At 42.7% G+C, this 14761-nt stretch overlaps 1 protein-coding gene across 1 annotated transcript; it reads right to left on the bottom strand.

The window, feature by feature from the left end:
- Window positions 1–4367: 4367 nt before the first annotated feature.
- Window positions 4368–9938, bottom strand: LOC101999527 (zinc finger protein 58-like). The gene is made up of 4 exons (XM_026783713.1): window positions 9815–9938; window positions 8842–8937; window positions 4728–5267; window positions 4368–4645 (listed from the first exon to the last, which is right to left on the bottom strand). Exons 1-4 carry the CDS (start codon window positions 9936–9938, stop codon window positions 4368–4370), a joined length of 1038 nt encoding a protein of 345 aa, XP_026639514.1.
- Between the last annotated feature and the right edge of the window lie 4823 nt (window positions 9939–14761).

Consider the following 14761-nt stretch of genomic DNA (forward strand, 5'->3'; position numbering starts at 1 on the left):
GAGAGAGAGAGAGAGAGAGAGAGAGAGAGAGAGAGAGAGAGAGAGAGAGCACAAAGACATACGTATGTGATTATGGTGTGTAAGGAATACAGGTTATACAGGGGATGAGGAAGGACTGAAAGCAAATGAACGTGGGTTGTAACCGTGGGCACTGGCAACTGATTTCCAGGTTCCACCTCTGCTGTGGGATTTTACTTTTCATGGGGTACAAGGGCATAAAATATATTCAGTGCAGACAGTGTCAAATCCAATGTGAACAACCGGTTCTGTTCTGAATGTCCGTTCTAACTGTACAGAGTTCAGGATTTCTGTTGTACAAGAGACTTTCTCTTGGGCCACCAACCAGCTCCCAAATCATGGCAGGACTTAGTATTGATGGATGCTCAGCCTTCCCTTAGGCTCGTTTCTTGTTAGCTGTTATAACTTAACCTGTTTCTGCTCATATATATTTTGCCGCGGGGGCTCTTTACCTCTCTATTTTTCTGTATATATTAATTCCGTGCTGTCTCCCTGGCTATCTACACACTTCCTGGCTTCTGACCCTTGCTTGCCCCTCTTTTTTCCCCTTGTTTTTTCCCCCTCTTCTTTAGCCTAGATTATTCCTCCTATTTACTCTCCCTGCTTGCCAGTCCATCCATTCCTTTCCTGCCTAGCTATTGGCCATTCAACTTTTAATTAGACCAATCAGGTGCCTTAGACAGACAAGGTAGAACAAATGCAGCACATCTTAAAATTGTAAACAAAGGCAGCAGAAACAAATGTAACACACCTTTGCCTAGTTAAAATATTCTATAACACTGCAATTTTCAGGTCTTGTTAACTTTCACATGTGAATTCTTTTACTTCCAAAATAATAGGGTTTTAAATTAAAGATAGACAAATAAGAAATTCCCACTGAGATTCTGAGTCTCTGCTATACTATTTACTCCTGAGTGTGTCTGAATTCTCTATACTGTCTACTCCGGACAATGTGAGCCTTTGCTGTATTCACTCCCGAGCTTGTTAGTCTGCGCTACACTATCTACTCCTGAGTGTGTCTCTGCTCTACTTCACACATGAACTCATCCCTTGAGAAACTTTCCTCACAGATGGTAGCTCTGAAAATACCATTCTCTTGTAGAACAAATGTATATCCATTAAGGCTATTTCCATCCATAAGGAAATCTCCCTCTGTGTTCTGAGAAAATTGATACCTAGGTCTGCAGAGACTCCAAGCAGGAAGAAAACCCTGACTCACATACACGTAGCAAACCCAACCTTTGTTCTAGGTTTACTGCTAATCCTATCTTTAGACAATTTCGTTTTGAAAGCAGAACCTTTCCACACAGCAGCCTTTGGTATTAACTGTGATGGAAATTGAAGGCAGAGGCACATTCCTCTGTGTTCTCTCTAAAGTGCTCAGGAAATTTACAATACATTTACATTAACAATAAACTACTTTTAACAAAAATCAACAGTAGAAAGTATATGATGAGTTGTAACTTTCCACTCCCCAAGTTCAGCTCACTGCTGCGCTGCTTTCCTAAGTTTAACAATGATGGATGAGCAGGAACTAAAGCAGCTGTGATCACTGTGGATGGAGGAGGGAGGGGAAGGAGGTGGAGAGAACACTGTTCACAGTTCCCCTGTTGTACGCATGAGCAGGAACTAAAGCAGCTGTGATCACTGTGGATGGAGGAGGGAGGGGAAGGAGGTAGAGAGAACACTGTTCACAGTTCCCCTGTTGTACGCATGCTGGAGCCATGTGGAAGATACAAGGTGAATCTGGCCACTTCGCAGCTCTGCAAAGCCATCCATCTTTTCCATGAGGTTACACCGACACAGGGCTCCTTAGTCCTCAGCATCTGGGCTCTTCTGGGAGTCCTCTCTCTTGATTCCTCATGGTGCCTTCCCAGGAGGATGCTGACCCTATATATACTCTATGACAGCCAGATTCGTGTGCTCTAATCACTGCTAAAACAGGTCAAGTTTGGACATGTCCAAAACAAACAGACTTTAAAATGATATGTATTTTGGGAGAATTTAATACATCGATATTGCGTGCATCTTCAAATCTCCACATTCCTCCACTTATCACTTCTATTAAAATCAGTTTCCTCTCATGACTTGGGGGTTGCTATTTCTTCTTTCCACTGAGTGCTCCCTCCATGTGTAGTGGTGTAGGACAGCCGAGTGGACCCTGGAAGCCTCCCACCTTGACTGTCTCCCTTAGGAGTCATCCATTACCAATAGCTCCTCCAATCAGATAGTGAGACACTTAGGCAGCTATGCTTGCAGGATGGCAAGGTTCATCTTGTGTAAATGCTCTCCAGATAGTCATGGCCACAATATGTTCGTGCATAAAATGGTACTGACATTTCTAGCAATGTTTTACTGTTCTAGAAACGTTTCAGTGTTTCTACTGTTACCCCAGGCATCTACTGTACCTGCCTCTGACATTCTTTCTCCCTCTTCGCCCTGACTTTTGGCTTTAGATGTGTTCAAAAGACCTTCCTCACAATGTGTGACACAGATGTCACTTTCAGATTAGGGTCCTCCAAAAGTTAATATTCCCCATGTGTTGACCAATTAGCACCTGTGTATACATCTATCACAGTATTTCCAGATGGTTGTAAAGAGGTGCCTGACTGTGGGTATAAAGTTGGGAACTTGGGTTCATTTAGTTACTGTCCACTCATTAGAATAATGGCACTAAATTCTTTCTAGGGCTTATCACCTAGCCAGGCACAAGTTTATCACAAATTAACGTCACACCAGTTACCGTTTATGGAATGGGCTTTGTATCCAGCCAGAAAACGATTGGCTGCTCCACACCTTTCCTGAATCATTGCTCTGTGGGCACTGCTGCTTTTGTCTGAGGCACAGCAGCAGCTGCACCTGATACTAAAGCTGCCTCAGCTGACGACTGCACCTCTGCAGCCACCGCTGCTGCCTTGCGTCTGAGGTTTTAGACTGGAAGAGCCTTCATGCTGTCTTAGCTCTGTCTCTGTCCTTTATTTACCAATAAGGATTCCAGAGCCAGGCGCTGGGTGGACACCTGCTAGCTCAGAGAGGTGGAGCTTCTTACACACCAAGGGGATGTTACAGGAGCTCAGATGACTCCACTGGGAAAAACAACAGTAACTATGCCACAGCCCAGATCTCAGATTCCGGGTGACCAATGGACAAAGCTAGGACATGGGAAAGGTTTCATGGAGCATTTATGGTTACAGAAGATGGAGACTTACTAATAAAGGCAAGCTTTAAACACATTGCTTGAACAAACTGTTGGGGGTTGTAGCAAAGAGAAGTCTCTGCTGTTCTCTGATGACATTCTTAGCATCCGTGCTCTTGTAAGTTAGGCATTTGTGTTGTCATTGCAAATAATTAATGGATTCATTTAGGTTGGATAAGATATGAATTGTTGACAAAGATTTCACGGCACTTCTCCCACTCGTGGAGTTTATAGTCAGAATGAATCATGTGACATGTTTCAAGGGTTGAAGAGGTATTTATTTCCAGTGAGAACTCTGACAATTTCCTCTTGGCATTTTCTTCTTTTTATTGCTTTATAAATAATACCATTCAAAATTTCCACCTCCTTCCCTCCTATTTCCCTCCTACTCACCTCCAATCCTAAAAGAAGGCAGGGTATCCTGCCTTGTGGGAAGCCCAAGGCCCTCCCCCCTCCATGCAGGTCTAGGAAGGTGAGCATCCAAACAGACTAGGATCGCAAAAAGCCGGTTCATGCAGTAGGATCAAATCCCACTGCCATTATCATTGGCTTCTCAGTCTGTCCCCCTTGTCAGCCACATTCAGAGAGTCTGGTTTGATCACATGAATATTTTGAATATCACCATAGAACCTTCATCCAGAGATGGATGGAGATAGAGACAGAGACCCACACTAGAACACTGGACTGAGCTCCCAAGGTCCAGATGAAGAGCAGAAGGAGGGAGAAGATGAGCAAGAAGTCAGGACTGCGAGGGGTCACACTGAAACGGTGTGACTGATCTAATGGAAGCTCACCAAGGCCAGCGGGACTGGGACTGGAGGAGGTAAACTTTTAAAGACATTTGTAGGATTCTCTCCCGTATGAACATAAAGATTAACACACTATTTCCCACATTCCACACACTTCCATGCATTGTCTTCAGAGTGAATTTTCACTTGCTTTTTATGTCACTAAGGTCTAAAGAGCAGCAAAAACATGTGCCGCTCTTCACACTGCTAGGGTTTCTCTGCAGCATGAACTTTCCTGTGGTCACGAAGGGATGCACAATAAAGAAAGGCTTTGCGACATCCCTCACACTTGTGTGGTTTCTCTCTAGTGTGAGTTCATTAATGCAACAGACGATCTTTATGATGGGAATGCTGTTTGCCACATTCTACACACTTATAGGGAATGCCTTCATAATGGACTTTCTTGATGACGTCCAAGGGATAAAGATAACAGCTGCCACAGATTTCACACAGATTGTGTGCATGTGAGCCAAGGCAGTGAGAGTATGTGGGAACTGGAGGAACTGTCTTTTAAGGACAATTCTTTTAAGTCTCTGAAGGGATGAAGAGGAGTAAAAACCTCTGCCACACTCTTCACACTTGCAGGGTTTCTCTCCAGTGTGAACTGTCCTGAGTCTCAGAAGGGATGAGCGATAAGGAAAGGGTTCCCGACATGCTTCACATTTGTATGATCTCTTTCTAGAAGGAACTTGTTGCTGTTTCTGCAGCCCTACAGAATAGTTAAATGCTCTCCAATTCATCACACTTGTAGGGTATCTCTCTAGAATGAACCATTTGATGTCTCTTCAGTGCTCCCTTAGAGGACAATGATTTGCCACACTTGTCATACTTGTTGGGGCTGTCTTTGGAGTGAGTTACTTGATGTTCTCTAAGGTATGAAAATGAGGTAAAGGGTTTGCCGTACTCTTCACACTTGTAGGGTTTCTCCCCAGAATGAGTTCTTTGATGCTGTTTCAGCATTGAAGGATAGTAAAATGATCTGCCACAGTCTCCACACTTGTAGGTTTTTTCATCAGTATGATTTTTCTGATGTATAAAAAGTGATGAGCGAGTACAGAAGGCCTTGTGACATTCTTCACAGGTGAAGGGTTTTCCTCCAGTGTGAAGTCTCTGGTGCATGGAAAGATTTTGATGAGAACTAAGGCCCTTACCGCATTCCTCAAACTTGTACCGCTTCTCCCTCCTGTGAATTCTCTGGCGGTGACTACACACTAAGTTACAAACAGTAGCCTTGTTGTAAATGTTATAATCAGTGGGTGTTTTTCCTGTTGAGCAAAAGTTGAGATATGAACAAAAGTAAGGAAATGTTCTTCATATTTCCCACTCTTAGATTTTTAAAAGGAAATACTCATACATTTTGAAGCATCAATGAGAAAGTATATATTTCAAAACATATAGGCACTGAGCATAAATGAGAAAGTATTGGAGGAAGAAATAATGTATCCTTCCACTAAAATCAGGGCACAACCAAATGGAACAGACATAATGGCATGGTGTTCAATGTTAAATAGCTAAGTGCATTGTAAGGGCATTTTACTAACAGAAATAAACCCATTAAAGAACAGGGATGTTCTGTGGCCAGACACCCATTTAAAGTATAAAGCAGTCAAACCTGGAAAAGAGAAATTAAATGTGATTGTGTGAATGTGAGATTATAAACAACTACTGAGTCCTAAATAGAGAGAATGAACATGGCACAGAAACAAGAAACTTGTGTTTTCCAATGAAGTAGAAATTCAAAGCAGAGCTCGTATGTATTTTTTAATCTTATATTATCCTTATATACTTTATCAATATGTTTTTTCCGTCTACCAGTATACATAGAGAACGCATAACAAATGCTTATATTATAGGTTATACACACCTCCAAATAATACCAAAGAAAATCAAATTGCAAAGTGAAGAAAAGAAATTTGAACCCACAAAGTTTAGAAAGCTTACTGGGGAATTATTAAACAAATACTCCCAGCTACAGACAGTTTAAATCCTTGAATATGCATCCACTAAGGTCATGACTTTTATATCCTTATTACTTAGTGTATGATAAAGAAAAAAGTTAGAATATTTCTTCAAAGACAAAGAAACTCTTTACTTTCCTCAAGGCGAGTGTAGGCGACATGAGAGAAACTCCCGCGTGAAGTTAGTTTCATACCTAGATGTTTAGAAATGTGAGCAATTTTTCAAATGTGCAGAAAACAGTATGGAATCTGTTAGTGAATTACCCAAAGTGACTCAGTTTCCCCTGAGTTTTACACACCTGTTCCCCCAACTCAATCCTGCTGAGAAAATGTTCTCAGGCAGCCTCCCTGGCAACCGTGGACGATCCCCTGTTTGACGTAACAAAGCAAATTGTTTGACTCAATGGAACTAAAGGTCTTCCATTCAAATTGGTCCCCCACTCTACCCCTGTGTCTAGTATGATGAAATTGTGGCTTTAGCAACCCAATTAAACTAGTGGTAGAGAGTGCTGGGACAACCAATGTATTTCTGACCCAAACCCAACCTTGTCCTTCTTGTCCTCCAATGGGGCAGGTTCAGGTATTTTTTGTGTGTGTGTGTGTGTGTGAGACAGGGTTTTTCTGTAGATTTGATGCCTGTCCTAAAACTCTCTCTGTAGACTAGGTTGCTCTCAAACTCACAGCAATATAATCGTCTCAGCCTCCTGAATGCTGGGATTAATGATGTGTGCCACCACCGTATTGGCGGCGTGGGTATTTTTGTCTGGTCCAGATTCTTGTAAAACACCTGACAGCGACTCCTTCCCCGGGGTCTCTTTCTAAGAGTAAAGAGGTTAACTGAAGAAGTAATGATAAAATCTTCAGTAAATCCATGTCTTTTGTCATCTCTGTGGAACAGAGAGTCGGTCACTCTCAAGGCTACTGGAGGCTGTGGGTTCTGCTGTCGTCTGGCCTGTGCTCCATGAGAGGTGCCAGCATCCTCTCTGAGGCTGCATTAGTTTCAGTACTAAGGGAACTCATTAGTACTGAAACTCTTCCGCTAGACCATGCTGGCCTCAAACTCACAGCGATCCACCAGTCTCTGCCTCCTGAGTGCATCACCTCTGCCCAGTAAGTGTGAAATTTTTTAACAAAGATGAATTACTTTCATTTATCAAGTCCTAATCTGATGAAAATCACTAATTTATTGCAAGCTGTTACAACAAAGGTAATTAAGAGAGAACAGTTAAGTGAGGAGATGAAATACACTTGGTGTGCCTACAGTTGTCTTTCTATTCATGCTAAATACAGATGTATACATTCACGCCATATACAAATCTAATTCATCAGCAGACACAATATTAGAGGGAGAATAAAATTTCTACCTTCCATTATACTGTCCTCTGTACGTGCCAAGAAAGTCAAGCCTTGCTGTGGAAAATTATTTTAAGGTGTGTTATATTTGTTTGTAGTGGTATTTCATTTATATTTCAATAAATAAAGCTTGCTGGAAGATCAGAAAAGTAAAACAGCCACACTGGCCAGCCTTACAGATCAGGCAGCAATGACACACACCTTTAACCCAGTAGCCACACTACTTTGCCGTAGAAACCAGGGAGTAGTGCTGCATGCCCTTAATCCCAGAACTAGAGGACTGTAAAACATGAGACAGCTCTCAGTCTCATTCTGAGATATTTGGGCTCAGGATCGCCATTGCAGACTGGCATAGATCTAAGTGCCAGTGGCTAGCTGTTTTGCTTTTCAGACCTTCATGGTGAAGCCTAATTTCTGTCTCTGAGTTTTTATTAATCGTGCTTCTTTTGTTTATGTGCCGGATCATTTGCTTAACAGTAAAGATGTGTTGCTTTTGTTTTTCCCATATTTGTTTAGCTCTGTGAATCTGTGACTCTTTGCCTGTCTAAAACACCTGATGGTCTAATAAAGCTCCGAACAGCCAATAGCAAGGCAGGAAAAAGGATAGGAGAGGCTGGCAGGCAGAGAGAATAAATAGGAGAAGAAATCAGGGGAGAACAAGGATGTCAGGGGCCAGTCACCCAGCTACCCAGCCAGACAGGGAATAAGAGCGAAAGCCCAAAGGCAAAAGGTAGATGTGTTAATTTAAGAAAAGCTGGTTTGACAAGCCAAGTTCATGCCGCGCATCACCGATGAATAAGGCTCTTTCCGCGCATCACCGATGAATAAGGCTCTGTGTGAGATTTATTTGGGAGCTGGGTGGCGGGGCCTCCAAGAGAGTAAGGAACCAAAGAGTAAGAGCGAAAAACAACAGGCAGCACTTCAGAGTTCCAACATAGTGTCAGAAAAAAAGAAAATCCAACAACAAAGCCTAAAGCAGATAACTAAAACAAAAGAGGGCTCAACTTTTTTTGCATAATAAAGAGTAATATTAAAATCAGATGTGGTTGAAGAAACTGGTAATTGGGCTGGAAGTGGTGATGCACACCTTGAATCCAGTACTCAGGAGCAGAAAGATCTTTGTGAGTTCAAGGCCATCCCGGTCTACGTAGCCAGGGCCGCACAGAGAAACCCTGTCTTGAAAACAGCAAGGACAACAAGAGGAAAACACATGTCTCAGAGGTTTATGAGGGTTTAAGTCTCTTAACCTCTGTGTTTTCCCAACAGTGAGCTGTGCTTCCATTTACAGTGACTTCCAAGGTTTTCCTTTTTGTTGAGTTTCCATTGCTATGGAAGACTCAGGGAAGGAGAAGCCAATGTTGGTCAGACTGAGAGTCATTTATTTGCAGAGGTTGAGAGTAGACTCACACCAGAAAGACCCTAAAGAATGATTCTCATAGTATCATGTTTCAAGGCACATGGGAAAGCCTGTCTTTCTACTGGATCTTTGGATCTCAGCTCTGCCCCTGAATCTGTCATTTCTACACACCTGGGTGCACGGTGGCTGCTGCTTGTCTCTCCCCATCTGAAGGCTCTGGTCTTTGCTCCAGAAATGTTACCAGGTGTGGCTTAGAGACAGCAAGACCTGTTTGTAGTAAAAAGGGAACAAGATTGAGTGTTCTTTTGGTTGGAATTGACATGTCCCTTACAGTACATGGCATATAAGGAAAGATATTATGTAATAAATGTGTGCAGAATTTCAGTTCCTTAAATGTTTTCTAACAGGTTCATCATTACAATATGTAAAAAAAAAAACCCACAACATTCAGATTCTATGTTTTATTTAATGGGAAAAAAATAATTCTGAATTGTGAAACATTTTAATTAACAAGAGTACTCAATGTCTCAGGCCATTGAATTTCTAGCAGTTTCCCTTAAGTGGAGGAAACATATCTAACACAGAAAGGTTAAATGAAAAAGAAGAAAAATGGGGCTGGAGAGATGGCTCAGTGGTTAAGAGCATTGCCTGCTCTCCCAAAGGTCCTGAGTTCAATTCCCGGCAACCACATGGTGGCTCACAACCATCTGTAATGAGGTCTGGTGCCCTCTTCTGGCCTGCAGACATACACACAGACAGAATATTGTATATATAATAAACAATAAATAGTTAAAAAAGGAGTAAGATGACTCTTTTTAATTATTTATTTGTATTTTTTGTGTGCATTAGTCTTTGGCCTGCATATATATGTTTAAGTGTGTCAGATCTTAAAATTACAGACTGTAGATCTCTCAGTTGGATGCTGGGAATTGAATCCCAGTCCTCTAGAAGAGCAGCCAGAGCTCTTAACCACTGGCTCATCTTTTCAGCCCCAAAACTATTCTTAATACAGCAATCTCCCAAATTCTTCAGAAAACAAAGGATATGATTCCTGCTGTTGAGATGCTCCCAATAGATACTGTACAGATGGAGTAAGCTCCATGTTGATGGTGAAATAAGAAGTCACTATAGAGGAGATGCTCACCCAGGAACTCAAGGTGGCTGTAATTCTCCAACATCACATCCCTGTACAGATTCCACTGAGCAGGCTCCAGACATTCTCTCTCTTCCGGAGAGAACTCGATGGCCACATCCCAGAAGGACAGCATCTCCTGAAATATATAGAACGATGAATGATACCGCACATTGAATGAATTAAAACCACCAATAACATAATTATTATTGTAATATGAATTAGTAATATAAATACTAAGATGCATTGGGCTGGATAGTTCTCCTTTCAATTTGACCCTGGCTATTTGAGAAGAGAGAAGCATAATTGAGGAAACAGCTCCTTATGATTTAATTTTCTCAATTGGTGATTGATCTGAAACAACCCAGCCCATGGTGGGTAGGGCCAGACTGGACAGGTGGTCCTAGAAGGTTAAGAAAGTAGGCTGAGCAAAGCAAGGAGAACAAATCAGGAAGCCAGGACAGTCTCTGCTCCAGTTCCTACCTCCAGGCTCCTGCTTAGACTTCCCTTAGTGACAGACTGTGAAACAAACCCTTTCTTCTCCCAGCTGCTCTTGGCCAAGATCTTTATCAGGCAATAGAAACCCTAACACAGGCAATATTTACTTGTGGACACAAATCTAGATTTTGCCTAAGGATGAAAGGGAGCTGGAAGTGCTTCTAACAGAGGTGAGTCATGTTCCTCTGACCTTTGGGAAGTGGTCACATGATCTCGTACAGGACCCATCTTCAAAGAAAGAGAAGGCAGAGAAGATGCTATGAGCCCACGTGGAGTCTATCCTTTTAAGGCAGATGAAACATAAAATGAGTACATCTCAGAAGAACATGCATTTGGTGTCACACGCTTGTAGTATATACCACAAAAATCATGGGAAGGAGAAGGTACTGACCAATGCTCCATGTGCACAATCGTGAATGTGAAATACAATGATTCTGATGGAGAAGCCCCGCTGAGGTCTGGGCATCTGAATTTCTGCAGAGTCCAGGAGAGAAGCAAATGACAGTGAACCAAGGGACATGAGATGGAAGAAGCAAAGGGGTTCACAAATAAAGGATTCATAGAGAAAATTTATACCCAGATAATTTAATAACCAGCAGTTATAGAAATAGCAATATTTTGTGAATATTTAAAATACACCAGGTATTGCTCTGATCTTACTTTCATTTCCCTTTTACACTTTTTCTCAGACAGGCACGGATGTGCTGGCAATATCTTAAAGTAATCTTTGAATATCTGACACCAGTGCATCAGCAGTAGGAAGTCAACTGACTCCCACCGAGGGAAGCTTGAGCAAGAGACCCCCAAAGCCTGCCCCTACAAAGACACACTTCCTCCAACAAGGCCACACTTCCTACTAGTGCCACTTCCATTGGGGGCCATTTTCTTTCAAATCACCACACAATTTATGAGAGCAATAAAATTATTATTTCCTTTTTATTACTGCATGAAAACTATTAGACATTTATATATTAAGGGGGTACTTGATACTCATTTTAAGGGTAAGTGTTTCACAGTCTTTCCGTTGGGCGGTGATAGCACAAGCCTTCCCAGCACTCAGGAGGCAGAGGCAGGTGGATCTCTGTGAGTTTAAGACCAGCCTGGTCTACAGAGTGAGTTCCAGGACAGGTTCCAAAGCTACAGAGAAACCCTGTCTCAGAAAACCAAGACAGATGGACGGACGGACAGACAGATGGACAGATAGACGGAGGAAAGAAAGAAAGAAATTTGGTTAATTACAATCTGAACTGAGTCTGTGGGTCTTTTCCCAGGTGGTTTCAAACTCCATAGCAAAGCCTTCTTTGTCTTCATAAACCTCACTTTGTGTGAGAATGTAAGTAGGGGACTGGAGAGATGGCTCAGATGGTAAGAGCACTGACTCTTCTCCCAGAGGACCCGAGTTCAATTCCCAGCACACACACACACACACACACACACACACACACACACGGTGGCTCACAGCCAACTGTGATAAGATCTGGTGCACAAGCACACAGGCAGGCAGAACACTGTATACATAATAATAAATAAATAAATACATCTTTTATTTAAAAAGAGTGTAAGTAGGAGCAATACAAGAGTGGACTTGAGTTCCCGGGGGCTAGCTCAGTGACTACATCTTCATTGTATAAAAACAAGCAACAGCAAACGCCAGCAGAAACATCCGCAAAGGAGAACGTGGGGCTGGAGAGTGGCTCAGCAGCCATAGCAGAAAACTGCGACTCTCACCATCAGGCATGTCCTGTCCCTCTGGCCTCCATAGGCACCCCCACTCACATCACATGTCCACACTCAAACACAGACATACACATAATTTAAAAATAATAAACACAAATCTTTTTTCGAAAAGGACACAACTAAAGAGAATTGTAAGTTTCAGGCATATACAGCACTGGAAAAAAATTAGATTTTCTTTAATATAAAAATACACATATGCAGCTAGGGAGTAGAGAGCTTCAGTCCACCACAGTGAAAGCACTGGGCCTCTGTTACCGACAGTCTTGTCTGTGAAAGCAGCATGCTTGCATCAAAGAGATCCTGACCCTTGCCAAACTAAGCGCAGAAGGAAATGACCCGTACAAGAAAAAGCTGTTTCTTATGATTTACGGTGTCAGAAGACAGTCCATGAACAAAGCTGTGTGAGGAGATTTCTGAGCGCTTGTGGGAAAATCAGGGAAACAAGACAAGCGTCTGGTAACCTCTGCTCCTCTGTAACAAGGGTTGTTCTTGGGGTGCGCTTTCGTGCCCCTCCCAGCTGTAAATGGGAGTGGGTTTTACTTTAGGTTGCCCATCATCCCACCCATCAATATTCAGAATGGTGCTTCCAAGTGCGAGTTGTCCTGTGACTGTGGACAGCACAGGCTAAGGTGACCTTGTCCTCCAGACTGCAAGCCTAAACACATGTGACCTTGCCCTTGTGACTGTCCACACTGCAAACTCCAGTGAACTTTGCTCTCAGGACCTCGCTTGACCCTCAGAATATAAAAAATTGTCTGACGCGCTGAATAAAGTTGGCTATTGCATTAGACTTTATTCTGCCTCATTTTCAGGCCCCACTCTCCCAGGTTCATGCATGAGAATAGATGGGCAACAGTACGGGCTTGTCAGGTTCCCATGTATTTTCTACCCTTGCTTCCTTGTCTTTGTTCTCCCCAGTGATCTATTAACTAAAACACTCTCTTTCCTTGTAAACATGGCTTAATGATTATATAGTGTCTTCCCATGCAATTGCCTCTATTAAAAGCTCAGCAGTGAAGATTCCCGTGTGCTCTTGGGGTTTCCAGCGTCCCTGGCTGGAAATTCACGTTGCAGACTCGGTCTCATTTTGTAAGCGGACCTCTGCTATCTTTGGCAGGTTTCATTCCTAAAACTGTGAAAATAGTGAATAACTAAATACATTTAAAAGTATATGCTATTAAGTAGGCCAAGTTTCAGACGACTTCATTAATTTCTGCAAATAGAAACGGACTATCTATTTTCACTACGAGTGTTCTTCAGTATAAGTGACGGTTTCTCACACGGGTTCTCCTTACCATGAAGACCCTGCGCCACCCTTACCTGGGAAATCAGGCCTTGGTGGATTCAGGCTATAGGAATCACTCTTACAGAAATGTAAGATGTGTTCATACAAAAATGTCCCTAAACGAGATTGATGCTCATTTCAAATTTTGCAGTCGCTGACTAGAAGTAGTTCATCAGTCAATTTCCCATTTTTTAAATCTATTTTTGCATACACTTTAGTAGAACCAAAGGCAGCTTGGTACACACCTGCCAAGACGGGCTCTATAGAGACCAACTAAAATGTAGCCCTCAGTTTACCCTAAGGCAATACCTGGTTCCAAGAAGGACCACGAACTGAAACCACTCAGGCTCCAACTGGAACAGACCATCCGAAGGAAATTCCTAATGTTCCAACCATTGTAGATAGGATCACCTGATATCCCTCAGCCCAACACACCCATCCCCTTTCACCAGGATATCCCTAGACATATGTCAGCTAATCAGGGGTTCTGACTCTTAGAAATCCCTCACCTCAACCTCTGCTTTAATAAAACAAAAACAACAATAACCAAAAGAAAAAAAACACCCCAACTGAGCTCAGGGGCTCTGATCATGACAATGTGTTGGAATCACAGAGAGTTCCAAGTTCAAACTTGAATAAGAATAAAGTCTCTTTGCTTTTACACATAGGACTTGGTCTTGTGGGTTTTTGGGGGGACTTCGTGAACTGGGCATAGCCACTTTATTTTTCTTATTAATTTTGAATATTTCCAAGTATTAATGGTTTTTATTATGGCATATTCTTTTTTAATTGTGTGTTGGGGGGTTCTTACGTGATGGTATGTCTGTGAAAATCAGAGGATGAGTTTTGGAAGTTGGTTCTCTCTTTAACCTCACTGGAGCGGAGTCTCTCGGTCTCTGCAGGTGAGCTGTGCACTCTCGGCTAGCCAGCCTGAGAGCTTCCAACAGTTCTCTTATCTCCACCTCACACCTCACCGCAGGAGCGCTGGGGCTCCAAATGTGTATCACCACATCTGACATTGAGTACCGGTCCCTCGGATCACAGTGATGCAATGCCTTGACCAGCACAGCCACGGTCCCTCATTTGGCCGCGTTCGTACTGCTTTGCCATTATCTGCCCTCTTCTCCGTTGTCCCCAGTGCCTGGGTGCCCTGCGGGCTCCCTCCTCCGTGAGAGTTCCCTTTCTACTTTCATACTATCCACCTTCCATTATCCTTCCCACTCTCTCCCCCTCATTACAGACTCTTCTTGACTTGGCTGTCTTCTGAATATAGACTTGTAGATGCTTTTCACTGGGCATTTCAGTTCACTTTATGTTGAAATAAGAGCGGCTGGGCTGCGTCTTCAGGCACCCTGCCGCCCGCATGGCTAGCTTAGCTTATGCCCCGAAATAATTACACGGAAACTGTATTCTTTTAAACACTGCCTGACCCATTAGTT

The sequence above is a fragment of the Microtus ochrogaster genome, chromosome 19 (assembly GCF_000317375.1).
Source record: "Microtus ochrogaster isolate Prairie Vole_2 chromosome 19, MicOch1.0, whole genome shotgun sequence".
Classification (NCBI taxonomy): Eukaryota; Metazoa; Chordata; class Mammalia; order Rodentia; family Cricetidae; genus Microtus; species Microtus ochrogaster.

Coding starts and splice junctions, on each gene's coding strand:
- LOC101999527 (XM_026783713.1), bottom strand. CDS start 9,938: ATGCTGTCCTTCTGGGATGTGGCCATCGAGTTCTCTCCGGAAGAGAGA. Junction 8,938..9,814: donor CAGCCACCTTGAGTTCCTGG/GTGAGCATCTCC, acceptor TACTACAAACAG/GTCTTGCTGTCTCTAAGCCA. Junction 4,646..4,727: donor GTGTGATGAATTGGAGAGCA/TTTAACTATTCT, acceptor CATGTCGGGAAC/CCTTTCCTTATCGCTCATCC.